This window comes from Danio rerio, chromosome 7, assembly GCF_052040795.2.
Source record: "Danio rerio strain M-AB ecotype USA chromosome 7, GRCz13ab, whole genome shotgun sequence".
In the NCBI taxonomy this organism is placed as follows: domain Eukaryota; kingdom Metazoa; phylum Chordata; class Actinopteri; order Cypriniformes; family Danionidae; genus Danio; species Danio rerio.
In genome coordinates this window covers 78,054,548-78,082,500 of record NC_141027.1, presented here as the reverse complement: position 1 = coordinate 78,082,500, position 27,953 = coordinate 78,054,548, and the positions used below count along the sequence as shown (strand labels likewise).

Sequence of the window (27,953 nt, the reverse complement as noted above, 5' to 3'; positions counted from 1 at the left end):
ACATTTTAAAGCACTTCACGGGACCTTTAAAGTACAGTCAAAGTATTTTACACCCCTGATACAAATGAATATTTTTGTTAAAACAAATACAAAGGGTTGGCTAGACAAATTCATTATTAATATTTGACCACTAGACAATTAAACGCTCACTGGCACATATTAAATCAGAAGCTTACTCTGAGACTGTGGTGTAGGGAATGAGCCGGCCGTTCCAGAAACACTCAAAGATGGGACGCTTGCCACGGCCTTCAGGATTTAAAACTTCTAATTCTTCATCTTCATCCTCTGAAGAACCAAACACAGGACATGTATAAATATATCTGGCACACTATATCAGCACTCAAACTGAAATTGGCTTTTATTGCAGAACCACTTTATTAAATAATGTGGAATGACCCACTTATTATGTTTTTTTATCTTCAAGATGTACACTCACTGGCCACTTTATTAGGTACAACTGTCTAACAGCTCGTTAAAGCAAATTTCTAATTAGCCAATCACATGGCAGCAACTCAATGCATTTAGGCATGTAGACATGGTCAAAACGATCTGCTGCAGTTCAAAGTGAGCATCAGAATGGGGAAGAAAGACATGGCATGGTTGTTATTTAGCTATTTAGTTGTTAGTATTTCAGAAACTGTTGATCTACTGGAATTTTCACGCACAACCATCTTTAGGGTTCACAGAGAATGGTTTGAAAAGAGAAAATGTCCAGTGAGCGGCAGTTCTGTTGGTGCAAATGCCTTGTTGATGCCAGATGTCAGAGGAGAATGGCCAGACTGGTTCCAGCTGATAGAAAGGCAACAGTAACTCAATTAAACACTCGTTACAACCGAGGTCTGCAGAAGAGCATCTCTAAACACACCACACGTCCAACCTTGAGGCGGATGGGCTACAGCAGCAGAAGACCACACCAGGGGCCGCTCCTGTCAGCTAAGAACAGGAAACTGAGGCTACAATTCACACAGGCTCACCAAAACTGGACAAGAGAAGATTGGAGAAACGTTGCCTGCTCTGATGAGTCTCCATTTCTGCTGCCACATTCTGATGGTCGGGTCAGAATTTAGCATCAACAACATGAAAGCATATATCCATCCTGCCTTGTATCAGCGGTTCAGGCTGGTGGTGGTGGTGTAATGGTGTGGGGATATTTTCTTGGCACACTTTGGGCACATTAGTACTAAATGAGCATCATGTCAAGACCACAGCCTACCTGAGTATTCTTGCTGACCATGTCCATCCCTTTATGACCACAGTGTCTCCATCTTCTGATGGCTACTTCCAGCAGGATTATACGCCATGTTATAAAGCGTGAATCAACTCAGACTGGTTTCTTGAACATGACGATGAGTTCACTGTACTCAAATGGCCACCAAAGTCACCAGAGCTCAATCCAACAGAGCACCTTTGGGATGTGGTGGAACGGGAGATTGGCATCATGGATGTGCAGCCGACAAATCTGGAGCAACTGCGTGATGCTGTCATGACAACCTGGACCAAAATCTCTAAGGAATATTCCCAGTACCTTGTTGAATCTATGCCATAAAGGATTAAGGCAGTTCTGAATGCAAACGGGGGTCCAACTCAGTACTAGTAAGGTGTACCTAATAAAGTGGCCGGTGAGTATATAAGTTTTTTTACATATTGTTTGACCCCTCTAAACCCATCTCATGTGTCTGTTTGAGAGCTGATCACAGTACCTGCTGAAGCAGCGTATGGATCCACAGGGAAAGTTTCTCGATCGTAGAGAAAAGGATGATATCGGATCAATCCCTCCACTAATGAATCTTTGGCTCCGGTGGCTTTAAACTCAAACGTGTTAGCAGATGACCGGACATAGAGTGTCTGCATGTCGTTATCCACCTCCCGCAGATTAATGATACGGGGGACTCGAGTCGAGCGCTCAAACAAACTGATCTGAGGGAGATTCAGAGAAAACATCACGAATAACAAAGACTAAAAATAAAACACTTTACTTGAAGGGGTGTTCATAAGACGGTCATGAAACCTTTATAATCATGGCATGAATGTCAATGAGAGTTTATGCATGCTTATAACACCATGTTATTAAGTGTTTTTTGCTCAGCTGTGACATTTTAAATGCAAAAGATGACATTGTTTGCTATGACAGCTTGACATAAATACATCACAATCTGTTTTCGTATTTTTCATGGCAACTTGACATTACCAAGACAACAGAACTCATCATAAATCTGTCATAAACATGACTGTCATGAAGCTGTTATAAATATGTCATGAATTTTATAACAGCATCATTAATGTATATATATTTTTACCGCAAATACTGATGATCCCTCGGTTCCAGCTCGCATCTCAGCCTGCCTGTTGGACATTTCACACTGGATGAAAGATCATCATCTCCAGCTTAACCTCGCGAAAACGGAAATGCTTGTAGTTTCTGCCAACCCGACTCTACACCATAACTTTTCAATCCAGACGGATGGGGCAAACATTACTGCATCCAAAATGGTGAAAAGCCTTGGAGTAACGATTGATGACCAACTAAACTTCTGACCACATCTCTAGAACTGCTCGATCGTGCAGATTCGCACTCTGTAACATCAGAAAGATCCGACCCTTCTTATCTGAACATGCAGCTCAACTCCTTGTTCAAGCTCTTGTTCTCTCTAAACTGGATTACTGCAACTCTCTGCTAGCGGGGCTTCCAGCTAACTCTATCAAGCCTCTTCAGCTGCTCCAGAACGCAGCAGCACGAGTGGTCTTTAATGAACCTAAAAGAGCACATGTCACTCCGCTGCTCATCCGTTTGCACTGGCTGCCAGTTGCTGCTCGCATCAAATTCAAAGCTCTGATGTTTGCTTACAAAGCGATTTCTGGCTGCGCCCCTTCTTATCTGCTCTCACTTCTGCAGATGTATGTGCCCTCCAGAAACTTGCGTTCTGTGAATGAACGTCGCCTTGTGGTTCCATCCCAAAGAGGGAAGATATCACTTTCCCGAACGCTCACGTTCAATCTGCCCAGTTGTTGGAATGAACTCCCTAACTGCATCAGAACGGCAGAGTCACTCACTGTTTTCAAGAAACGACTAAAAACTCAACTATTTAGTCTCCACTTCACTTCCTAATCTGCAATTGCCTCTCTGGATATACCACTAACTGTACTCAAAAATAAATAAATAAATAAATAAATAAAAACATTTACTAATACTTTCCTTCTTAGACTTTACAGACCTGAAACTTGCCTGTAGCACTTATTCATTGTTGCTCTTATAGTTGTGTAAATTGCTTCCTTGTCCTTATTTGTAAGTCGCTTTGGATAAAAGCGTCTGCTAAATGACTAAATGTAAAAGTAAATATATTGCTACAAGCTAAATTTGTCATTAAAATGTAATTAAACATTAATAAGGGTCTTTAAAATAGTTTGAGAGTAACGATACTTTTAATGTGACAATTTAATGACAAATACAGTTTGTTCCACTGAAAACGTGATCAGAAAAATTCTTGACACAATATATGTAACGTGAAGTTTTAATATTTAAAATGTCACAATTGAGCAAATGACATTAAATAATTGTTGGTATAAGCTTGCATAAAATCTCTCAATGCAGAAAACACACATGCATCTGTACCTGAATGTCAATGTTGGAGGAAGATTCAGTTTTTTTCATTTCATTTTTGACGTTTCCATCGACTCCATGTATATAATAATGGTAAGTATGTCTGAAATACAGTAAACAGCAGTGAATAACTCATGGCTGACCTTGATGTAATAAACTCCTGAATTAAAATAAAGCTCTTAGCATTAGAAGCTTAAAAATAAAAAAAATGTTCAATTGTTTGTTGTTGACAGCTGTGTAGTTCAATACATAAAAACAATGCAAAATCCCCAAAATCTAAACAACAAAATCAACAAATTACCATTATATCAGTTATTTCTTTATTGTAGAAAATGCATGGGATATAATCAAATCTAGATATGTATTATTTTATCATAATATGATTTCTTTACATTATTCCTTCATTTATTTGAAGGGCTTAGTCTCTTTACTAATCTGGGGTTGCCACAGTGGAATAACCTCCAACTTATCCGGCATATGTTTTGCGGATGCCCTTCCAGCTGCAACAAATCACTGGGAAACACCCATACACTCTTGCATTCACGTACATGCACTACAGACAATTTAGCTTACTGCTTCACCCTGCTGCCCTATATATACAGTTGAAGTCAGAATTCAGAGCAAAAGCAAGAATAACAGAGCAAGGAAATTTTCACAGTGTGTCTGATAATATTTTTTTCTTCTGAAGAAAGTCTTATTTGTTTCATTTCGGCTATAATAAAAGCAGTTTTTAATTTTTTAAAAGCCATTTTAAGGTCAATATTATTAGCCCCTTTAAGCTTTATTTTTCCGATAATCTACAGAACAAACCATCATTATACAATAACTTGCCTAATTACCCTAACCTGCCTAGTTAACCTATTTACCCTAGTTACGCCTTTAAATGTCCCTTTAAGCTGTATAGTGTCTTGAAAAAATATCTAGTCAAATATTATTTACTGCCATCCTGTCAAAGATAAAATAAACAAGTTATTAGAGATGAGTTATTAAAACTATTATATTTAGAAATGTGTTGAAAAAATCTTTGTTAAACAAAAATTGAGGAAAAAAATAAACAGGGGGGTAAGTAATTCTAACTTCAACTGTGTGTGTATATATATATATATATTTACTGCCATTAATATTGATGTGCCTTAACGACAAAAAGAAATACCAATATAACCTAAAAGCTCAAGCTAAATAACTCTAAATAAATGACAAGCAATATGCAATCTTAAGGTTGTGTGTGGGTGTGTGTGATTTTGAGACGCACGCCAACTCTCTGGTCCACAGAATGAAATGCTGTTTAAGATAATTGATGTGCTCCTGTTGTATCCCAGTGATGACGACTGCTGTAAAACTCTCCTTTCCAATTTCTTCTCTCATAATGGACTGCAGAAACATCTCCTCGCTTTTGTCCACATGTGAACAATCTCCGGGCTGCACAGAAAACACACACGCTTTGAAACTAAATCCAGAAGCCAACAATAGCCGGGTGACCATCCTATTGTGCAACAAACCTTTTCAAATCTCGCAAATAAAACAAATAAATAATGTCAAATGCAAATTAGACGCATTTTCATCAAGTTAGAGCAGCTGACTGTAGTATTGGCAACCTAGCAACAAAAAGTAAACAAGGCAAGCAAAATGGAAGCAGCTGATTGGTCACATGGGTGTAATGTTCACCAAGTCAGAGTTTATTCAGCAAATGTGATCCTCGTGTTAGCATTGGGTCTAAAACCACCTAAAGTGAGTGCACAAACATATTTGTGAATATTCAAATATTTGTCATTTCCAACCCAGTGATTCACACATGATGATTCACACCTCACTCACCTTCCTGTTTCTAATAAAGCCCGAATAAATGTCTTCCTTGTTTCTCTCCTTGCGCTCAAAGTCGTCTTTAGACATGATAAATTCATGGACATCTGGAGAGCTCGCAGGTTTACTGATCATCTGAAACGCACATAATCAATGCATTACTGTACGTTTCACAATGGTTATTAACTTCAAGTCTTCTATTCGTTTTAATGTCCTCTTTTACAGAAACAATATTTATTATCTTTTTATTTACTTATTACAGTACAAAATAAAAAGGCTGAAGTTCATGAGCTTTTTATTTTGCTGTTGCTCAATGAACGTGTTTGTTAACAATATTCTTCTAAGAATAAATTATTATTAGAGCTTTTTACTTTACGTTCTCTAATAAAGTTTGTTCATTTACTGAAAGTGCAATCAAATTAATAAACATATTTAATGTTGCAATACTAATTACATTGAAATATCTTTGCAATGCATTTTAACACTGAAAAGCATCCCACGTTTCAGCTTTTCTGGCTATCCATTGCATTCATTTTCAAGTATTTCACATGTTGCAGAAAAAGTAAGTGAACTGGATGCAAACATACCCTGACAGACTGGCCGATGTAAAACACAGCCTGTTTTCCTCCGACTCCAAAATATGAGATGTCACTGTTCAGACTGCGTGGAACTGGATCTGGTTGCACATAACCGGCTTCTTCACTGCATCCACAATTAAAAAAAAACAACTCATGTTTAATCAAACCCCCATAAGACAATTTGCAACTAAATCTATTCAAGTGAGTGGAAATGTGTGTCTTAATTAAACTAAGTTACACTAAATGTACTAATTTGAAATTAATAAGATTAATTTAAATTGATAAAAGCAATGTTCCTTCTGCTAAAACAAGAACTTGACATTGCTTGATTAATTAAATTTAAATATAAACTCAAAATTAAAGAGATTCAATTACTTTTACTCGATGTTTAACCTAACGCTCCTAAATTAAATTTTACCTGAGATTTGACAAGTTAATTGTACCAGATATAAGATAGTAAAGTTTACTTGAAAATTGTTCATGCAAATTGTTACGAGGATTTTTTTTCACCATGACAAAAGCTTCAGCAATTTATCACAACAAAAACATTTGACACTACAGGATGTCTGTTACATTGCATTAGGCATTTAAAGAGTGCATGACAAGAATGATTAGATTCAATACATCTTCCAGTGAATGCGTTTTGCAAGTATCTAATCTTCCTACTGAAAGCAGGAAACAAACTGTGTGATAATCTTTACATGCGAGTAGTTTTTGTGACCTAGTTCTGCTTGAATGCCCTAGTACTGTTATCTGGAGGAGCCATATTGATTGGAGCTCACAGTGGGGGTTGTTTCCTTTACTCTCATTTACTGGTTTTGTTAAGGTGTCAGTGCTGAGGCTGTGTGTAAAAATCAACATCTTTATGGGCCTATTAACACATGGTCACTTTATGTTTTTTCTCTGATCCGCTTTGGGAAAGCGTTTGCGTTTACACTTGACTACATAAATGAGGGCCCGTTTACACTACTGGGTTTTAGTTTTAATATGGCATTTTAGATCATAAGCAATCCGCGTCCACACTAGCGTTTCAACTAGCGTCTCTGGACATATCTCCGTCCACACTACACCACCAAAAACGTATATCACGTGAGCATTCGCGCATTCTGGGCATGCGTGTTCTAGTATAAACAGGAAGCATGTGTCTCGCTCGGCATTTGGTTATTGTTAGTCAACAAACGCCGGTTGAGCAATGAACCCGATGGCAAAGAAAGCAAGAGAGGTATTTTTGTGGACAGACGACAAGGTCGAGTTGTTACTAATCGTAACAAATGAATAACTGCACAATGGCGCCTAAAACAGACAATAGTGCAAACAATGCTACCGTTTCTGCGTCCATGTTGTTGTTTACAGTGAAAGCTGGTCTGCTGTCTTACGGTAGCGTTTGACGAATAAGGAAAGCATACGCAATGACACAAAAGCCCCAATCAGGTAGCGATTCTCAGCAGCCCCGCCTCCATTTTAAGGTGTCTCCGTTTTCCCCCATCCACACTGAGACGGAGCAGCAGCGTTTCTGAATGCAAACAGCCTCTCCAGCGTTTCCAAAATGATCCATTTTCGGTGCTCGAAAACTCTGGCGTAGTGTGGACGGATGGTGTAATCATTTACATTTACATTTAGTCATTTAGCAGACGCTTTTATCCAAAGCGACTTACAAATGAGGACAAGGAAGCAATTTACACAACCAAGAGCAACAATGAATAAGTGCTATAGGCAAGTTTCAGGTCTGTAAAGTCTAAGAAGGGAAGTATTAGTAGTATTAGTATTTTTTTTTTTTTTTTTGGTACAGTTAGTGTGATATTTAGAGAGGCAATTGCAGATTAGGAAGTGTAGTGGAGACTAAATAGTTAATTAGGAAGTGTAGTGGAGACTAAATCGTAGCAAAACTTATGCGTTTTCAAAATAAAAGACAATGAATGAATGAATGCAAACTACTCTCTTGTGCTCTTGTATCTGACATGCCCCGCCCCCTTCAAGACACCTCTCATTTGCTTTTCATTTGTTACTCCTGATCTCAACCACTAAACTGGCAGAGCTGTGATGAAACAAAATGCTATTGGCTGTAGAGGAGAAGCTACACAATGTGCCGCCCTCTCTTCATGTTTCAGGTGAAATTACACCAAACATCTAATAAAAAAAATACACATTTCAATGCACTTCACGAGACCTTTAAGAGCAATTCTGAACAGGCTTATTGCATTATATAACAAAGAAGTGCATGTATGATTATGAAGACCGCACCTTTGAAATGTGCTGTTTTCTCGGATGAACTTGGAAAGACGGTAAACAGCCCAGTTGTTGAGCTGTTTGGAGGTCATCCCACAGCCATTGTCCATCACCACAACCGCAGGTCCTCCCTGAGCCTCATCAAACAGCTGGAACACACACACAGGAAATGTGTTAACTGCTCGTTGCTATTAACGTGATTTGATTTATTGTTTGTTCATGTCAACTACAGTGTAAAGCGGAAGCCTAACGTGTGTGTAAATGTAAATAAAAGCTTCGGCGACATGATGGCTCAGTGGTTAGCACTGTCGCCTCATAGCAAGAATGTCACTGGTTTAGGTCAGAGCTGGGTCAGTTGGCATTTCTGTGTGGAGTTTGCATGTTCTCCCCGTGTTTCCTCCAGTGGCTCCAGTTTCCCTCACAGTCCAAACACATGCGCTGTAGGGGAATTGAATAAGCTAAATTGGCCGTAGTGTATGAGTGTGTGTGTGTGAAGGAGAGTGTATGGATGTTTCCCAGTATTGGGTTGCAGCTGGAAGGGCATATGCTGGATAAGTTGACGATTCATTCCGCTGTGGCGACCCCTGATGAATTAAGGAACAAGTATAAAAATGAATGAATAAATAAATAAAAGCTGAGAAATATTATTTCCCACAAGGATGCCTCTTGTACATCATCTTGTTATCTTTTAAGAGAAGCTTGTGTCATTTCAGATCAACAAAACACTTGCTGGTTGAATAAAAGTAACTTACAGTGAGAATAATTTTGGGAATAATAATAATAATAATAATATACATTTATAATATATATTAATTTTTATAATATATATAATAATAATTAATTTATAATATATATATATATATATATATTTTTTTTTTTTTTTTTTTTTTTTAAGGGTGTTGGTTTTTAATTCAATAATATTAAAAAATTTGCTGTACATTTCAGTTTAGTTTTAGTTAGCTTCATTAATGGTTTAAATATGGTGAACATATTCCCATTATGCCTTGATATATTTACTATTTATTCATTTTCCTTTGGCTTAGTCTCTTATTTATCAGGGGTGACCACAGTAGAATGAACCGCCAACTATTCCGGCATACGTTTTACACAGCGGATGCCCTTCCAGCCACAACCCAGTACTAGGAAACATTTAGTTTCAGTTTGAGTTCTAGTTAGAGTTAAAAAAAACACACATCCTGTGTCGACCAAAGCAGTTTAGTGTTTGCATAGCTTACACTAACTCCTGTGCAAACCTCTTATTAATAACTAAAATAATTGTTTGAACAAACAATAAAACCAAAACCACACTAATGCAATGAAAAAAAAACAAGAATTTGCAAGTTATTGCAACAACAACAAAAAGTCAACGAATGTTCAGTTGAAGTCAGATTATTATTATTAGCCCCCCTTTTGAATTATTTTTTCTTTTTAAATACTTTCCAAATGATGATTACCGAGCAAGCAAATTTTCACAGTATGTCTGATAATATTTTTTCTTCTGGAGAAAGTCTTATTTGTTTTATTTCGGCTAGAATAAAAGCAGTTTTAATTTTTTAAACAACATTTTAAGGACAATATTATTAGCTTCTTTAAGCTACTTTTTTTTTCTTGATAGTCTACAGAACAAACCACTGTTATACAATAACTTGCCTAATTACCCTAACCTGCCAAGTTAACCTAATTAATCTAGTTAAGCTTTTAAATGTCAAGCTTTATAGAAGTCTTGAAAAATATCTTGTCAAATATTATTTACTTTCATCATGACAAAGATAAAAGAAATCAGTTATTAGAAATGAGTTATTAAAACTATTATGTTTAGAAATGTGTTGAGAAAATCTGCTCTCCTTTAAACAGAAATTGGGGAAAAAATAAACAGGGGGGGCTAATAATTCTGACTTCAACTGTATATGTTTTATGTTTCTCTTAATTTTTCATGTTTATTAAAATATTATGTAATTTTGTTGCCCAACATTCTTTTGAATGTACTGATTTTTGGAATTGAAGCTTTTTTTTTTAAAGGTTCGATGCAGTTTTGTCTTTGGTACTGACTAATCCAATCTAATCTAATGACAAATATATTAATATACCATATAGAAAATATTAATATGAAGGAAATATAGAAAATATTTAATCATACCAAAAATATTAGTATTAATATTAAAGAGAGATCAGTGAGGGGTGCACTCATTTATGCTACTCAAGCCAAGTTCACATCGACTAGTTGCTGGTGACTTCATCAATAAAACACAAGATGCAAATGTTTTGCAGGAAAAACATGTCCATGTACTGCTTGACAGCTCATAACACAAAAATAATGCAACAATAACGACTATTTTAGTGCAAAACAAATGCACTGTTGTTAAGCATTTTCTTTAATTAATTAAATAATAATATAAAAACAATAATATAAATAAATATCTTAAGTAGTGAGTTTTTTGTTTGTTTTTATGTGTGCATTGCATACGCTTGTGGTTCTTTTCTCTCCGCCTCTGTCTCGTATAGGTTTCATCATTACCGCACAGGTGCGGTGAATCAGGTGCCAGCATGTGGAGGCCAGCTTGTTGGTGAAGACAATTTAAACGGGACTGGAACGTCGTTCAGAGAGTCTCCTCTCTCCCGGCTTGTGTTGTGAAGTAGAAACTGTGTCGTATTTACTCTGCTGAATTGTTGAAAGTGAACGCTGAGTGCTGACTTTGAGATCTATACGGAGACAAGTGTGCTGAGGAGGGTGCCTTTTTGTTTTGTTACATTTTCCTCATGTTTTGTGGTTAGTAGGGAGGTAAGTGAATGTTATTTTATTTGCTTAATTTCATGTGCAGGTAAGAGGGTTAAAAACTTAGTTAGTTGTTGAGTTTTGTTTGCTATTTTTGACCTCTGCAAGATTTTTATTGTCTCCTTTTGAAGTTTAAAGTCAAATAAATTTGACTTTACGTTATTTCCTTGGTCGTTCGTCTTTGTTGTGGTTTTTTCCATTTTGAACGGGAGATGAGACTCCAGGCTCCTCATTAATTTAAAAGAGTTCTAATTATTTTAATTTAATATTATTTATTGTTACAGGTCTGACTTGCTTTGTGGAGCCAAGCAAGATTAGAGTTCGTAACAACTGTCAACACTTTCATTTAATTAATAATGAAACATTAGCACCCGGGCTAATTTTACTGCTAAAAAAGGCAGTCAACACATTAATCACTGCAAGTTCTAGAAAGAATGCAACAATAACAGATAATTTAGTGCAGAAATAATGCATACGTCGTCAGCACACAGATTCATGTGAAGTTATTAATTACAACATAATGCACGAAAGACAAAGACTATAATGTTAATCTGTGTAACAACATAGGTTTTACACAGGTATTACAAAAACGTAGTGGTTTAGGGATAGGGTGGGGTTAGGGCAATAAAAAAATAGAAAAGTTTGCACAGTATAAAAATCAATGGAAACCTATATAATGTCCCCACAAGTCACAAAAACAAACCTGTGCATGTCTCTGTGTTTTTAGTATTGTCGTTTTTTTCTGTTTTGTAGTTTTTAGTCTTAATTTTTGTTTACTAACCAGTCTGATTTCAATCCTCCTGATGTCAGTGTTTCTCCTGGTGGCTGACAGTGCATTATCAATGAGCTCTGCAAACGCATAGGCTGAAAGTAACACCACAGAGAGAGAAGCACATGTTAATCTGTGTCTGAGTTCATCTACATCAGCATGGCGGAGGTGTGATTTCAGACTTACGCAACGCTTTCTGTCCTTCGCTGGCGTAATACTCGTACATGCCACATTGCACCAGGGTATGATAGTGTGGCAGATAGTCGATCCGCTCCTGAGTCGCCACTGGAAGCTCCTGATTTACAGAAGTCATCAGCTGCAAGGTTTTCCCGTGCACCAGCTCCTCTGATACACCACAACATAAACAACACCATATCAGGAAATAAACAACCATTTTTACACAAGTTCACTAACAGTCAATAATTTATTAATTTATTTTTAGAGTTTAACAGTAAACAGTAAACAAATAGAAATAAATGCAATTACATTTATTAAATAAATAAAATTATTTAAGTGTCTAAAATGTAAGGATCTAACATTTTAATACATTTAAATATCTAAAATGCAGTTTGTTAAATCTACATTATATTGAAAACTGTAAACAAAATAAAAGTAGCTGAAAACAAGAGAAAAGAAAACAAATTCAGTTAATTGATCAAATAAATATTATTTATTTACATATCTAAAATGTAAATGTCTAAAATTAATACATTTAAATATCTAAAATGTAATTTATTAATGTAAATATCTAACATTTTAATACATTTAAATATATTAAATGTAATTTGTTAAATCTACATTACAAAAACTGTCAACAAAATGAAAGTAGCTGAGCAAGTACAAATATAGCATTTAATTTCTGAACGTAACACACACGTGCACGCGCACACACGCACAGACGCACACATACACCCACGCACGCACACACAAACATATAAAGAGCTATATATAAATATAAATAATTAAAAAATAAATAAATAAATTATAAATAAAAAATTAAATGTATTCTTTATTTACATATCTAAAATGTAAATATCTAAAATTGTAATACATTTAAACATCTAAACTGTAATTTGTTCATGTAATAATCTAAAATTTAAATAAATTTAAATATCTAAAATGTCATTTGTTACATCTACATTATATTGAAAAACTGTCAACAAAATGAAAGTAGTTGAGCAAGTACAAATATAAGATTTAAATTGTGAACGTAACTTTGATAAATACTTTATACATGTTATACTTTATATATATTTATACAAACTATTATATATAACATTTTATATTATATATATATATATATATATATATATATATATATATATATATATATATATATATATATATATATATATATATATATTATATATAAACTACTAAAAAATTAATGTATTAAATAAATAGAATAATATTTAATCAGTGCAACACTGTTATTGTTTAGCTCCTGGTGTAAAAACACAGACAAAATGACAAATAAAATGAAAACAAATAAAACAGTCAATTAAACGCTGTTAGGGGTCAGCAATCTAGTTCCTGGAGGGCCGGTGTCCTGCAAAGTTGAGCTCCAACTTGCCTCAATACACTTATCTGGAGGTTTCAACTTTAAAGTTTATCTAGAAAGAGCTTAGTAAAATTAGCTGGTTCTGGTGTGTTTGATTAGGGTGCGAGCTGAATCCTGCAGGACACCAGCCCTTCAGGATCAAGTTTGATGACCCCTGACTTAAGACTAATAAGAAAACATTACTAACAAACTAAGTTTTTTAATGTACTGATTTTATCATATTTGTTTAAAAACTGTAACAAAATTACTTATTAGCTTTTTATATATTAATAAAGGGACTAAGCCGAAGGAAAATTCAAAATTACTGAAGTTTTATTATTATTATTATGCACATCATTACGTATTTTATTTTGCAGTTATCAAATCTAATAAAAAAGCTTTAAAGCCTTTGAAGCTTTAAAATCCAATAAAAAATACTTAAAAAATAAAAACACTTATAAAACAAATAAATAATACAAAACCAAACACGTAACGTAAACATTTTTGATAAATTTCTAATAATAATAAATAAATATAACGTTACAGCACTTACTGTAAAGCTCTTGGTCGATTTCCTTTCGGTCTGTCGTGCTAATAACGAAAGTCTCATCATTCGACAGCGAGAACTCCTAAAATGACAATAAATCATGATTAAAAGTCACAAATAAAGCAAACATAAAGAGATCCAGCAAGTGTACGCAGAAAATAAGCATCTTCACCCGAACGAGAGCCTGCAGGAAGCTGGTAAAATCTGCGTTGGAGATGTCGAAAGTCCGCGGTGGAGCAGCGCTGCTGCCGGGCCGACAGTCATACACCACAACCGACTTTTGATGCTTCTTTTCGGGCTGCGTTTCTCCAGCGCCCGCGGTCAACAGCTGGTTCTCCATCACTTCCACAACCGTCACTTTTCAGACATTACGCTAAAAACAAACAACAACAACAACAATGTCCGGCTTCAGCGCTGCGCATCTGACACGCTCTTCTGGGGGTTTACATCGGATTTCTATTGTTTGTCGCTAAAATGTGGAGTTTTATCATTTAAGTTTGACGTTATATAATATTTTTTTGTTACGGCTGTAAATTTGAAAGGTTTCGCGCCAGGAGGACCAGCTACATCTGCAGCTGCAGCAGCATCAGGGCTTGTTCTTTAATGAGGAATGAGTTAAGGCAAGCAGACTGACAAATGCTGTGAACTTCGCCACCTACAGGAAAGGAGGATGGTGATATTATTATTAATAATAATAATAATAATAATAATAATAATAATAATATGAAAAAGAAGAATGATGATAATAATAATAATAGTGGAATAGAGCATTTTATTTTTATATGGGTTTATTAAAAATAATAACAGTAATACAAAATGTACATATATTTTACAAAATGTTATTTAATAATAATAATAATAAGTGGTAGTAATAGTTACTTTAGTATATATATATATATATATATATATATATATATATATATATATATATATATATATATATATATATATATATATATATATATATATATATATATATATATATATAATTATTATTCTAAAAATGCATTATAAATAAATGCATAATAAATTTAAATGCATAAAATAAATTTACTGAATAATAATACGCTATTATATTTAATTAATTTATTTCAGTGCAAAAAAGTTTAATAAATACTCTAAAATAAAAATAATAACACACACATAATGAATTTATTTTAGTGCAAAAAAGTAAAATAAATACACTAAAATAAATATACTTAATAATAATAATACACTTAATAAATGTATTTCAGTGCAAAAAAAACTAAATAAATTCACTAAAGTAAATATACTAAAATAAATATAATAAATAATAATACACTATTATACAAAATGAATATATTCAGTGCAAAAAATAAATACACCAAAATAAATACACTAAAATAAATATAATAAATAAAAAATAATACACTTTTATATATGATTAATTTTTTTGGACAAAAGATTAAATAAATATGCTAAAATAAATATACTAAATAATAAAACACTATTATACGTAATGAATTTATTTCAGTGCAAAAAGGGAAATAAATACACTATAATAAATATAATAAATATTTATACACTTTTATATAAAATGAATTTATTTCAGTGCAAAAAAGTTTAATAAATACACTCAAATAAATATAATAAATAATAATAATACACTGTTATATATAATGAATTTATTTCAATGCAAAAAAGTTAATAATAATATAATAATAATAATTATATATATATATATATATATATATATATATATATATATATATATATATATATATATATATATATATATATATATATATATATATATATATATATATATATATATATATATATATAATTTTTTTTTTAATGCTAATAATAAATAATACTGGAAATGATTTGTAATTTCTTATTTATGAACCTGGTTTTCCACTTGTTTTTTTACCCTAAATTAATTTGATATAAGTGTATAATGAATGTTCCCGGATCAGTTTGCAAATAAGATCTGGTGTTCCTCCAGCAAGTGGCGGTAAAGCACTGAGAGTTGATTGTCTCAATAACATCCCCCTGCTAGAACTGAAGAAGCAGCAGTAAAATAACATGCGTTAAAATGAACCTGTTTGAACATTATCAGCGGTGTTTCCACTAATGTCTAGTAAATGTCTGTAGTGTGTTGTAACTCCTGGGGCTGGTTGCTGGACTCCAGCTCTCATATAGACAAGGATTTCCAGCGCTGTGTTTGTTATAATGAAGCCAATGGGCTCGAAGAAAACACACACTTCACATGCTGCTTCAAGAGGCAGTATTTTAATATCCTGATGCCTCATATGCAGCAAAGTACAGCTATGAGCGGATTTCCGTTAGATTCTGGTAAACATGACAGTGCTGAACATGAAAAGATCGAGCTACAAACACGAAAGGTAGGCGATAAAACTGTACAAAGCATTGCGGACACTTTATTATTGTTACTTTGATGTCTTTGTTATGATTTACTTGGCTAGATTTTGTTAAAAGTCTCCTGTTTTTCTTTGTGTGTGTGTGTGTGTGTGTGTGTGTGTGTGTGTGTGTGTGTGTGTGTGTGTGTGTGTGTGTGTGTTTTGCAGAAACGAAAGAGAAAGCATCATGACCTAAATACAGGGGAGATAGAAGCCAATATTTATCATGACAAGGTGATGATGATATTTAAAAATAAATATTTTATTTTAATTTTAGATTTTTTTATGGCTTTTAAAAGGTTAATTGCGACTGATCGGATACAACGTAAAAGTTCACATATAATTATTTTGTTTTATTGAGTATTTTATTATGTTACTATATAATATGTATATATAAATACACACATCTACATACAATTTTATATAAATATTTTTATATATGTAAATATTTTAAATTATATACATGTGTGTTTGCGTGTATATATATATATATATATATATATATATATATATATATATAGTGTGTGTGTGTGTGTGTGTGTGTGTGTGTGTGTGTGTATATATATAGCAAATTTTTTCGGCTTAGTCCCTTTATTAATCTGGGGTCGCCACAGAGGAATGAACCACCAACTTATCCAGCATATGTTTTACGCAGCGAATACCCTTTTAGCTGCAACCCATTGCTGGGAAACATCCATACACACTCACTTACACACATACACACACACTCATTCACACACATACACTCAGGACAATTTAGCCTACCCAATTCACAGAAATCACACATTTACAGAAATCACACTATTATTGTGATATATGTCTGATTTAAATTTATAATTATGTCTTTATAAAAAAAATATATTAAATTAATTAAATATGATATTTATCAAGCGATGGTGCATTGTATGACATGATGAACTTTTTAGTTTGTCCACACGATATATACCATTGAAGTCATAATTATTAGCCCCCCCGTATTTATTTATTTAAATCTTTTTTTTAAATATTTCCCAAATTATGTTTAACAGAGCATGGAAATTTTCACAGTATGTCTGATAATATTTTTTCTTCTGGAGAAAGTCTTATTTTTTTTATTTCGGCTAGAATAAAAGCAGTTTTTAATTTTTTTTAACACAATTTTAAGGTGAAAATTATTTGCCCCTTTAAGCTAATTTTTTTTATCGATAGTCTACAGAACAAACCATCATTATACAATAACTTGCCTAATTACCCTAACCTGCCTGGTTACCCTAATTAACCTAGTTAAGCCTTTAAATGTCCCTTTAAGCTGTATAGAAGTGTCTTGAAAAAATATCAATTAAAATATTATTTACTGTCATCATGGCAAAGAGAAAATAAATCAGTTATTAGAGATGAGTTATTAAAACTATTATGTTTAGAAATGTGTTGATTAAATCTGCTCTCTGTTAAACAGAAACTGTGGAAGAAATGAACAGGGAGTCTAATAATTCAGGGGGGCTAATAATTCTGACTTCAGCTGCACATCATCATTATATTACACAGCCTATTTTGTTGTTTTCTCAGGTCCGCTCAGTGGTTTTGGAGGGCTCTCGGGCTCTTCTGGAAGCTGGACGTCAGTGTGGATACTTCACTGAAGCTCTGACCGAATCACAGACTATATCCACACCGTCTGAATCCACATCAGCACACGAATGTCAACTCGCTGCTTTCTGTGACCTGGCCAAACAGCTCCCGTTATCAGAGGAGTCGCCGGTGCACACGCTGAGCAGAGACGGCCAAAACCCTGCGCTGGATTTATTCTCCAGCATCACCGAAAACCCATTCGACTGTGCTTGTGAGATCACGTTTATGAGGGAGAGATACCTGCTGCCCCCACGCTGCCGATTCCTGCTGTCTGACGTCACGCGCATGGATCCCCTCGTCAACAGTGAGTTCAGATGCAGGATCAGTAGTTATTTAAATGGAGGATATGTGTTTTAAAAAATCAGACAACTCTGCTTATATTTTCTTGTGTGATCTGTAATTGTTGCTGTATGTTGATCACAGGTGGAGACAAGTTTGACCTGATAGTCCTCGATCCGCCTTGGGAGAACAAATCTGTCAAAAGAAGCAACAGGTGCAGTGACTCCCCATGGACACGCATTCATACCTGTTATATGGCTATGAAATTATTTATTATTAGCAGAGCTGGGATGAAAAATGATTGAAGATGCATTGTTATAGATGAGGTATAGGCTAGTGTTTACCAGCAGACAGCGCTCTAGGCTAGTTTATAGGCTAGTGTGTAACAACAGATGGCGCCCTAGACTAGTTTATTGGCTAGTGTTTAACAGCAGATGGCACTCTAGGCTAGTTTTTAACAGCAGACAGCACTCTAGGCTAGTTTATAGGCTAGTGTTTAACACTAGATGGCTCTCTAGGCTAGTTTATAGGCTAGTGTTTAACAGCAGATGGCACTCTAGGCTAGTTTTTAACAGCAGACTGCGCTTTAGGCTAGTTTATAGGCTAGTGTTTAACACTAGATGGCTCTCTAGGCTAGTTTATAGGCTAGAGTTTAACAGCAGATGGCACTCTAGGCTAGTTTATAGGCTAGTGTTTAACACTAGATGGCTCTCTAGGCTAGTTTATAGGCTAGTGTTTAATAGCAGATGGCACTCTAGACTAGTTTTTAACAGCAAACTGTTCTAGGCTAGTTTATAGGTTAGTGTTTAACAGTAGACAGCTCTCTAGGCTAGTTTATAGGCTAGTGTTTAACAGCAGATGGCACTCTAGGCTAGTTTATAGGCTTGTGTTTAACAGCAGACGGCGCTCTAGGCTCATGTTAACAGCAGTCATGCTCTAGGCTAGTTTTTAGGCTTGGGTTTAACAGCAGATGGCACTCTAGACTAGCTTTTAACAGCAAACATGCTCTAGGCTAGTTTATAGGCCAGTGTTTAACACCACATGGCGCTCTAGGCTAGTTTATAGGCTCCTGTTTAACAGTAGATGGCACTCTAGACTAGCTTTTAACAGCAAACATGCTCTAGGCTAGTTTATAGGCCAGTGTTTAACACAACATGGCGCTCTAGGCTAGTTTATAGGCTTGTGTTAAACAGCAGATGGCACTCTAGACTAGCTTTTAACTGAAGACATGCTCTAGGCTAGTTTATAGGCTAGTGTTCAACCGCAGACAGCGCTCTAGGCTCATGTTTAACAGCAGACATGCTCTAGGCTAGTTTATAGGCCAGTGTTTAACACCAGATGACGCTCTAGGCTAGTTTATAGGCTTGTGTTTAACAGCAGACGGCGCTCTAGGCTAGCTTTTAACAGCAGACATGCTCTAGGCTAGTTTATTGGCTACTGTTTAACAGCAGACGGCTCTCTAGGCTCATGTTTAACAGCAGATGGAGTTCTAGGCTCATGTTTAACAGCAGATGGCGCTCTACGCTCATGTTTAACAGCAGATGGCGCTCTAGGCTAGTGTTTAACAGCAGATGGCCCTCTAGGCTCATGATTAACAGCAGATGGCGCTCTAGGCTCATGTTTAACAGCAGATGGTGCTCAAGGCTAGTGTCTTACAGCAGATGGCGCTCAAGGCTAGTGTCTTACAGCAGACAGTGCTCTAGGCTAGTGTCTTATAGCAGATGGCGCTCAAGGCTAGTGTCGTACAGCAGATGGCGCTCAAGGCTAGTGTCTTACAGCAGACAGCGCTCTAGGCGAGTCTCTTACAGCAGATGGCGCTCAAGGCTTGTGTCTTACAGCAGACAGCGCTCTAGGCTCATGTTTAACAGCAGATGGCGCTCTAGGCAAGTTAAAAACTGTTCTTACAAACTAGCTTGCATCGCAAGAGCTAGCCTAGAGTGCCAACACTAACCTCTAAATCAATTCTAGAGAATAGTGATGCGTTTTGAAAATTGCAGGATAATTTTGTCGAATGATTCTCCTCCACAGCCTGTAATGAGGAAGCGCTCTAGACTGAAGTCATATGATGCTGTGATTGACAGGTACAGTTCTCTGCCGTCGTCTCAGCTCAAGAAGCTTCCCGTTCCTGCACTGGCGGCTCCTGGTGGTTTAGTGGTAACGTGGGTAACTAACCGGGCAAAGCACCGGCGTTTCGTCAGAGAAGAGCTGTATCCTCACTGGGCTGTTGAAGTGCTGGCAGAGTGGCTGTGGGTCAAGGTGTGGGTCAACACACAAGAAATAAATACACCACAACACACATTAGAAACATGCAAAAAGTCTTCTATAGGCTGTACAAAATATTTGTTAATTAACAATTGTAAATAAAGTGTTTATTTACCATTGTGAATCGCATTATGGCAGGGATTCTCAACCGGTGGGCCTCAGCGATCTTGCAGGTGGGTCCACAAGATAGCTTAAAATTAACTCTTAATATTATACTTTATTTTTTGGATTTCATTAATAATATGCTATATTAAAATGATCACAGTAATGCACTGTTGCTTTTGAAGTCACTGATTGGTTTCTTCAAACTCAGCGCAAAAAAAGCCTCATGATCGCGTCTGCAACTAGTACACGTTAGTCTGTTCATTCACAAACTACAGCATGTAAAAGTGAAAGTTTCTCTTTATGTATTTTTGTGTGAACTATTTAATATATCCGCATAGTCGTCCAAATGAATGTCCTGTGAGTGTTTTATAACAGACACGCGCCCATACAGGAGGATCTAGCGAGGCTCAGTGGTGTTTCTGCCATATAATGTAAAATAAACCTGCATATGAGCTTCAGATGCGCTCTGGCGAAGCTGTTCACTGTTCCTGTTAGCGATCTCTCAATAATATGCAAACTCAACCGCCATCAGATCGACGTGTTTTAACAGATTTAGGCTGTTTTACTGTATTTTACATTTGTTTGGATATTTTTAAATAGTAGATATTCAGTCAGTCCAGTTTCAAGCAGAAGCTGCTCTTTTGCAATCTCCCTGTTGACCTGTGGTTCTTTTTTAATTTGTGTATTCATAAAGAGATTAGATTAAACGACTTAATTCAGATGGATTTTATAACCTACGTCTTTTGAATGAGTTGTTTTTTTAATAAAGTAAGCAGAAAGTGTGAGTTTTAGGAAATCTCTCAGTAATGGAGCTTTGAAATCTGCAGGTGACTCGATCAGGAGAGTTTGTGTTTCCTCTGGATTCACAACACAAGAAGCCTTATGAAGTGCTGGTGCTGGGCAGGTGTCGCTCCACCTCTGACCATACAGACAGGTAATGTGTGTGTGTGTGTGTGTGTGTTTGGCTGAGTATGTGTGGCTGTGTGCAGTTCTGTGTTTTGTGCCTGTGTGTTTGTTTGTGTGTGTTTATCTGAGTGCATGCATGTGTTTGTGTGGTGTGTATACATGCATGTGAGATGTAAATTTATGTGTGTTCGTCTCAATACATGTTTGTGTGCATCCATATGTGTGTGAGGGTGCATGTATTTGTATGTTTGTGTGTGTGTATGGTTGTGTTCATCTGTTTGTGTTGTTCATGTGTATGTCTTTGCATGTGTTGTGTGTTGACTTTACTTTTTAAAGACAAGGAAACCTGTTGTGTGTGTGTATGCATGCATGTGTGTGTGTGTGTGTGTGTGTGTGTGTGTGTGTGTGTGTATTTGTGCATGCATGTGTTGTTTTTTTAATTTGAGTGCATCTGTGTGTGAGTGCCCGTGTGTGTGTGTGTGTGTTTGTGTGTGTTCATGTGAGAGTGTGCATTTGTGCATGCATGTGTTTTTTATTTGAGTGCATCTGTGTGTAAGTGCATGCATGTGTGTTTGTGTGTGAGTGTGTGTGTATTTGTGCATGCATGTGTTTTTTTATTTGAGTGCATCTGTGTGTGAGTGCGTGTGTGTGTGTGTGTGTGTGCAGTTTTGTGTGCGTGGTTGTCTGTGTGTAAGTGTTTGTCTGAGTGCATGTGTGTGTGTGTTCGTGTGAGTGAGTGAGTGTGTATTTGTGCATGCATGTGTTTTTTTATTTGAGTGCATCTGTGTGAGTGGTTGTGTTTGTGTGTGTGTGTGTGTGTGTGTGTGTGTGTGCAGTATGTGTGTGCATGCATGTTTATCTGTTTTCTATGTCCATCATATGTGTTTTTAGGGTTTCCTCTTCCTCCTCTTCATATTGTGATCTCCACATCTGTGTGTGTTTCAGATGTTCAGCAGTGAATGAGCTTCCAGATCAGCGTCTGCTCGTCAGCGTCCCGTCAACACTGCACTCCCATAAACCTTCACTAGCAGGTGCAATCATCACATCCTTCTTAATGCTCTTTTCTTTTTTATATGCGCTTTCCATTTTGTTCACAATAAGGATAAACGTCCATGATTGATGATTGTTTAAAATAGTGTTTAATTAATTAATTAACCTTTACAGGACAGTTCATTCAAAAATAAAGATTCTGTCATCATTTATTCATCTTCTACTTGGCTACAGATGATACTGATTTGACACCGATTCTTTCCCTGTTGTTTTGTAGCTGTGCTGAAGCCTTATATCCGCCGTGAGCCACGGTGTTTAGAGCTGTTTGCTCGCAGTCTGCAGTCGGACTGGAGCTGCTGGGGAAACGAAGTGCTCAAGTTCCAGCACTGCAGTTATTTCAGCAGACACACAGACCAGGAGCCCACGTCTGACACACTACAGCGTACACACTCACACTTACAGTCCACCGGTCTATTAGAAACGCCAGAAACAGCACGCTGAAGGTAGATTTATACTGCTGATAGAAGGTCATCTAAATGAAGTTGATAGAATTGAATAGACTCTTATTTCACCTGGATTGTTGAGATTGCAGTTTTATTTTTCAAGAATGAACGAGTCTGAATGAATTTGAACATTGAATATTATCAGCAGCAGCAACAACAACAACAAAAGCACTGTAAAAAGTGATAAGTTGACAAAAATTTAAAGTAACTCATTGATTTTAAAGCGATAAGTTGACTTTACTTTAGAAAGTGAGTAAATTAGTTACTTTTAAAAGTGATTAGTTGACTTATATAAGACGAGTGAACCTGTTGACTTTAAAAGCAATTAGTTGACTTTACCTTAAAAAGTGAGTAAACCTGTTGCTTTAAAAAAGCGATTAGTTGACTTAAGAAAAGTAAGTAAACTCATTGATTTTAAAGCAGTTAGTTGACTTTGAAAGCAATTAGTTGACTATTGTAAACCTGTTGCTTTTAAAGAGATTAGTTGTCTTTGAAACCGATTAGTTGTCTTTGAAAGTGATAAGTTAATTTTACTTTTAAAAGTTGAGTAAACCTGTTGCTTTTAAAGCGATTAGTAGTCTTTGAAAGTGATTAGTTGATTTTACTTTTAAAAGTTGAGTAAACCTGTTGCTTTTAAAGCGATTAGTTGTCTTTGAAAGTGATTAGTTGACTTTACTTTTAAAAGTTGAGTAAACCTGTTGCTTTTAAAGCGATTAGTAGTCTTTGAAAGCGATTGGTTGACTTTCCTTTTAAAAGTTGAGTAAACCTGTTGGTTTAAAAGCGATTAGTTGTCTTTGAAAGCGATAAGTTGACTTTCCTTTTAAAAGACGAGTAAACCTGTTGCTTTTAAAGAGATTAGTAGTCTTTGAAAGCGATTAGTAGACTTTCCTTTTAAAAGTTGAGTAAACCTGTTGCTTTAAAAGCGATTAGTAGTCTTTGAAAGCGATTGGTTGACTTTACTTTTAAAAGACAAGTGAACCTGTTGCTTTGAAAGCGATTAGTTGTCTTTGAAAGCGATTAGTTGACTTTCCTTTTAAAAGTTGAGTAAACCTGTTGCTTTAAAAGCGATTAGTAGTCTTTGAAAGCGATTGGTTGATTTTACTTTTAAAAGACAAGTGAACCTGTTGCTTTTAAAACAGATTTGTCTTTGAAAGTGATTGGTAAATTTTACTTTTAAATGGCGAGTAAGCCTGATGTTTTAAAAGCAATTGGTTGACCCTGAAGATGATTAGTTGACTTTAAAAAGCCGAGTAAACCTGTTGCTTTTAAAGTGATTATTTGACTTTTAAAAGATTAAAGAAATTAACTGTGCATGATTATAAAAATTAAGTTAACTTAACAGTTCCAAGTGACAACAGGTTTACCCACTCTAAGTGAAGTCAACCTATCATTTTAAATGCAACATATACATTATATGCTGACACTACAAGAAAAAAACAAAGACCAAAGACATTTTTTATTTTTTTTTGCTAAAACCAGTAAACAAAAGGAATAAATACAAATTTTTAGAACTTTGTGCTGGTTTAACCTGAAAGAGGGATTTGTGCTTGCCCTGACAATATTTAGTTTGTTTAAATTTTAGAAATATTTAGTGTGTGTCTTTTAGTCATTTTAATGAGGTAATTTGCTGATAATTTGTATACTTTTTGTACTATACTGTGAGTGAGTGAGTGAGAAATAGCATTGAAATGTTAGCAGTAAAGTTTTACATGCTTATGCATTTGATAATGTATTGCTCATGTGTTTTTCTAAATAAACTTTATATGCTGTATGTTTTATTTGCTTTATATTCATTTATTTATTAATTTTTTACATTATACTAATGGCAGTGGAGACGCACTCTGAAACAATAATTAATGTCCATCCCCCTTTGGCCCTTATTGCTATACAGATAAAACACCAAAATAAAAACATTCTCATTTTTAAACATGACCAATTTACGCAATCAGAGTCTATTTCTGTTCATTTTGAGGATATCAGTTCGTGTTACTACGAGAGCTGCCACTCTGTCAATTCATGTGAAGACCGAGATGCCGACGGAATAGTACATTTAATTAATATACAAAACAGAAACATTAAAGATGCTGTCAGTGTGATGGACAGGAGAAGAAAACAGACAAACTCAGAAGCTGTGATGCATGACTGAAATCCACGGCTTGACATTTGAAATCGGCCTTATTAACCAGCTCCGGCTCCTTGTGTATTCCTACAACAGTCGCACATTTTCCATCACAGTGTCAGATTCAGTTTCATGGTTACAGACTTAAGTGTGAAACTTGAATTACGATTGGCGTATTTGTATTTGGCGAATTACAAATGTAGGTCAAGTGCATTAAGAGTAAAACCTGAAAACAGCATCAGCAACCTATAAAATGAAAGATTAAACTATTTATTTAGTTAGTTTAAACTATTTAAACTGACAGTTTTCAGTGAAACATTACTTTAAAAAACAGATCGGATTAGTTCTATGACTGTGTAAACACAAAAAAGGTATTCGGATATTCAGAGATGGGTTTCAGGCCTCCTTCATATGTGCGAATAAATCAGATCTAAATCAGATATATGACAATGTGACTATCATCTAAACAGGCAGATCATATTTTTTTGAGGCATTCTGTGTTGTACGTCATTAAACTTGCAACAATGTGGTACTTCTCCGCAGTTTAATGACGTAGAAGGAAGAGCGTGTGTGCTCATTCTAAAATTTCAGACCCACTGCTCCTCATTAAAGCCCGCCAAAATTTGCTCCCACCAGACCTAAGATCTCTCTCATACCAACAAACTCCTGTGAATGAAATTGTATGGCAAGTGTAAACACATGAATCAAATATGGGTCACAATTAAAAGAACGGACAGGCAAAAAAAAATCAGATATAGGCAACAAATCAGAATTGGGCATCAAGATCTGACAAACGGGGCCTAAGTCTGACATGTCACCTGTCACCCAAGACTTTTCTGCCTTGGGAAACCCTACCATGGGCATTAGCCCCTGACAACATAGCTCTTAGGATCACTAAGGCACACGAACCCCTCCACCACGATAAGGTGCATGCTCATGGAGGATGAATAGATATGGTGAGGCGCTCTGTCACACGGGAGGAGCTCAAAGTAGACCCACTGCTCATCAAAGCCTGCCACAATTTGCTCCAACCAGACCTGAGATGATCTCTCTCATACCAACAAACTCCTGTGAAGAACACCATGTATAAACCATCGATGCAAGCTCCCTCCTCCTCTGCCTCAAAATCATTTTAAAGTTGGGCGAACTTCGCATATTTCGCAAAACTAAACGCAAGACAATTGAGGTGGCTCGGGCATCAGTTAGGGATGCCTCCTGGATGCCTATGTAACCCCATCGGTTCTACACCACCCAACCCGCTCCGAGCTGGTTTCAAACCGGCAACCTTCCGTATGGGAGTCGGTTGCTCTAACAAGGAGGCTAAAGACCATGGCCTTTAGCATTTATCGCTTGAGCACCTTTAGAGGTCAGAGTAGTGAGGTTTACCTGCACGACACACTAGCTGGCCTCCGTTAACACTCACCCTCCTAAACCTCACTCCCATCTGGGTCACAGCACCAAAGTAACCCCAGCAGTCCTATGCCACCCAACCCGCTCCGAGCTGGTATCGAACCAGCGACCTTCCGCATGGCAGTCAGGTGCTCTACCAAGGAGGGTAAAGACCATGGCCTCTAGCGTCTATCGCTAGAGCACCTTTAGAGGTCAGAGGAGTGAGGTTTACCTGCACAACACACTAGCTGGCTTCCCTTACACCTACCTAGGGGGGAATCCCCCGAGGAACTGGAGGAACTGTCTGGGGAGAGGGAAGTCTGGGGTTCCCTCACGACCCGGCCCCGGAAAAACTGATGAAAATGAATCAATGAAATAAAACAATTAAGAATTTCTACAGAAGAAAAAATATTACAGGAAACACTGTGAAAAATTCCTCGCTCTGTTCAACATCATTTGTTAAATATTTGAAAAAGAAACAAGATTAACAGGAGTGCGAATCATTTTGACTTTAACTGTATATCTCTGTCTACACTGTGTGTGTGTGTGAAAATGAAGATGACAAGAGACCTTTATGAAATGTGTGTTGTGACTGAGATGTGTGTGTCTTCTGAGTGTGTATCACCCCATAGCGGCGACAGGGGTTCGCTCTCACTGTGCAGAAGGCCAAATGTCCCAGAATGCCTCTCAGCGAGACGTGCTTGTCACTCCTGTTGACCTCCGACCTTCTGCTGACAGAAACCGACACGTCAAACGCTCCCAAACGCTAGCTGACGCGCCCCTATGGAGGTCAACATACTTTTTATCCTCTCTGAATTTCGCACTCACTTTAAAGCAAATGACTTCAAGTGTGCACATAGAGAGAATGCATGATGAAACATCAAGCACAAATGAACAGTTCATTTGAATCAGTGAACTATTTACTGGAGATGACTCTGAACTAATGATTTGAATTGGTGAATTAATTACTGGAGACTCATTCTGAATGCATGAATCACTGAATTACTGATAAATCACTCTGAAAGGATGATTTGAATCAGAGGGTTGTTTACTGGAGATTCACCCTGAACAGATCATTTAAATCAGTGAATCATTTACTGTAGATCGCTCTGATTGTTTGAATCAGTGAACTATTTACTGGAGACTCAGTGCTTAATTTGTGAATCGCAAGGTCCCGAAACAGATAGAGGTGAATCGTTTACTACTGATTCAATGTAAATGGATCGTTTGAATCAGTTAATTATTTACTGGAGACTCACTCTGAACGGATCATTTAAATCAGTGAATTGTTTATTGGAGATCACTTTAAACAGATCATTTGAATCAGTGATTGTTTCAGCAGAGACTCTCTCTGAATGGATCATTTGAATAAGTGAATGGCTTACTGGAGATTTACTCAGAATTAATCATTTGAATCAATGAAAGAGACTCAATCTGAATTGATCATTTGAATCAATGAGAGACTCACTCTGAATTGATCATTTGAATCAATGAGAGAGACTCACTCTGAATTGATCATTTGAATCAGCGAGTCATATACTGGAGACTCACTCAAAATTGAACATTTGAATCAATGAGAG

General features: G+C 36.1%; 2 protein-coding genes across 8 annotated transcripts in view; one reads left to right on the top strand and one right to left on the bottom strand.

Annotated features, from left to right (window-relative positions):
- Positions 1-14,404, bottom strand: part of smchd1 (structural maintenance of chromosomes flexible hinge domain containing 1) — a 70,867-nt gene extending 56,463 nt beyond the window's left edge. For all 3 annotated transcript variants that reach the window (XM_087262278.1, XM_087262277.1, XM_087262276.1), the window contains exons 1-11: positions 14,004-14,404; positions 13,838-13,913; positions 11,931-12,089; positions 11,757-11,839; positions 8,218-8,351; positions 5,986-6,100; positions 5,414-5,533; positions 4,851-5,017; positions 3,611-3,701; positions 1,701-1,917; positions 177-285 (exon numbers count right to left, since the gene is read on the bottom strand). Coding sequence is in view for 2 of the 3 variants with exons in the window: in XM_087262277.1 (XP_087118403.1) it covers positions 177-285; positions 1,701-1,917; positions 3,611-3,701; positions 4,851-5,017; positions 5,414-5,533; positions 5,986-6,100; positions 8,218-8,351; positions 11,757-11,839; positions 11,931-12,089; positions 13,838-13,913; positions 14,004-14,171 (1,439 nt within the window). In the remaining variant the exon portion in view is untranslated. The remainder of the gene's footprint in view (positions 1-176; positions 286-1,700; positions 1,918-3,610; positions 3,702-4,850; positions 5,018-5,413; positions 5,534-5,985; positions 6,101-8,217; positions 8,352-11,756; positions 11,840-11,930; positions 12,090-13,837; positions 13,914-14,003) is intronic.
- A 1,462-nt stretch (positions 14,405-15,866) lies between these two features.
- mettl4 (methyltransferase 4, N6-adenosine) lies at positions 15,867-24,636 on the top strand. Of its 5 annotated transcripts, none has more exons than XR_015496594.1 (9): positions 15,867-16,200; positions 16,384-16,449; positions 17,761-18,124; positions 18,244-18,313; positions 20,181-20,355; positions 20,500-20,534; positions 21,294-21,400; positions 22,318-22,403; positions 22,640-24,636. XR_015496594.1 is itself a non-coding variant. In XM_087262454.1 (8 exons), exons 1-8 carry the CDS (start codon positions 15,940-15,942, stop codon positions 22,861-22,863), a joined length of 1,353 nt encoding a protein of 450 aa, XP_087118580.1. In that variant the 5' UTR covers positions 15,867-15,939; the 3' UTR covers positions 22,864-24,636. The 5 variants fall into 5 exon arrangements, 1 of the variants encoding a protein (XP_087118580.1); XR_015496597.1 differs by lacking the exon at positions 20,181-20,355 and adding an exon at positions 20,128-20,180; XR_015496596.1 differs by having other exon boundaries at positions 20,128-20,355.
- Positions 24,637-27,953: the final 3,317 nt, after the last annotated feature.

Bases quoted from the DNA above. Each gene is read 5' to 3' on its own strand.
- mettl4 (XM_087262454.1), top strand. From the start codon at position 15,940: ATGTCTGTAGTGTGTTGTAACTCCTGGGGCTGGTTGCTGGACTCCAGC. The intron at 16,450-17,760 runs GTGATGATGATA...TTGTTTTCTCAG, and splicing joins CCAATATTTATCATGACAAG to GTCCGCTCAGTGGTTTTGGA. The intron at 20,356-21,293 runs GTGTGGGTCAAC...TGAAATCTGCAG, and splicing joins CAGAGTGGCTGTGGGTCAAG to GTGACTCGATCAGGAGAGTT.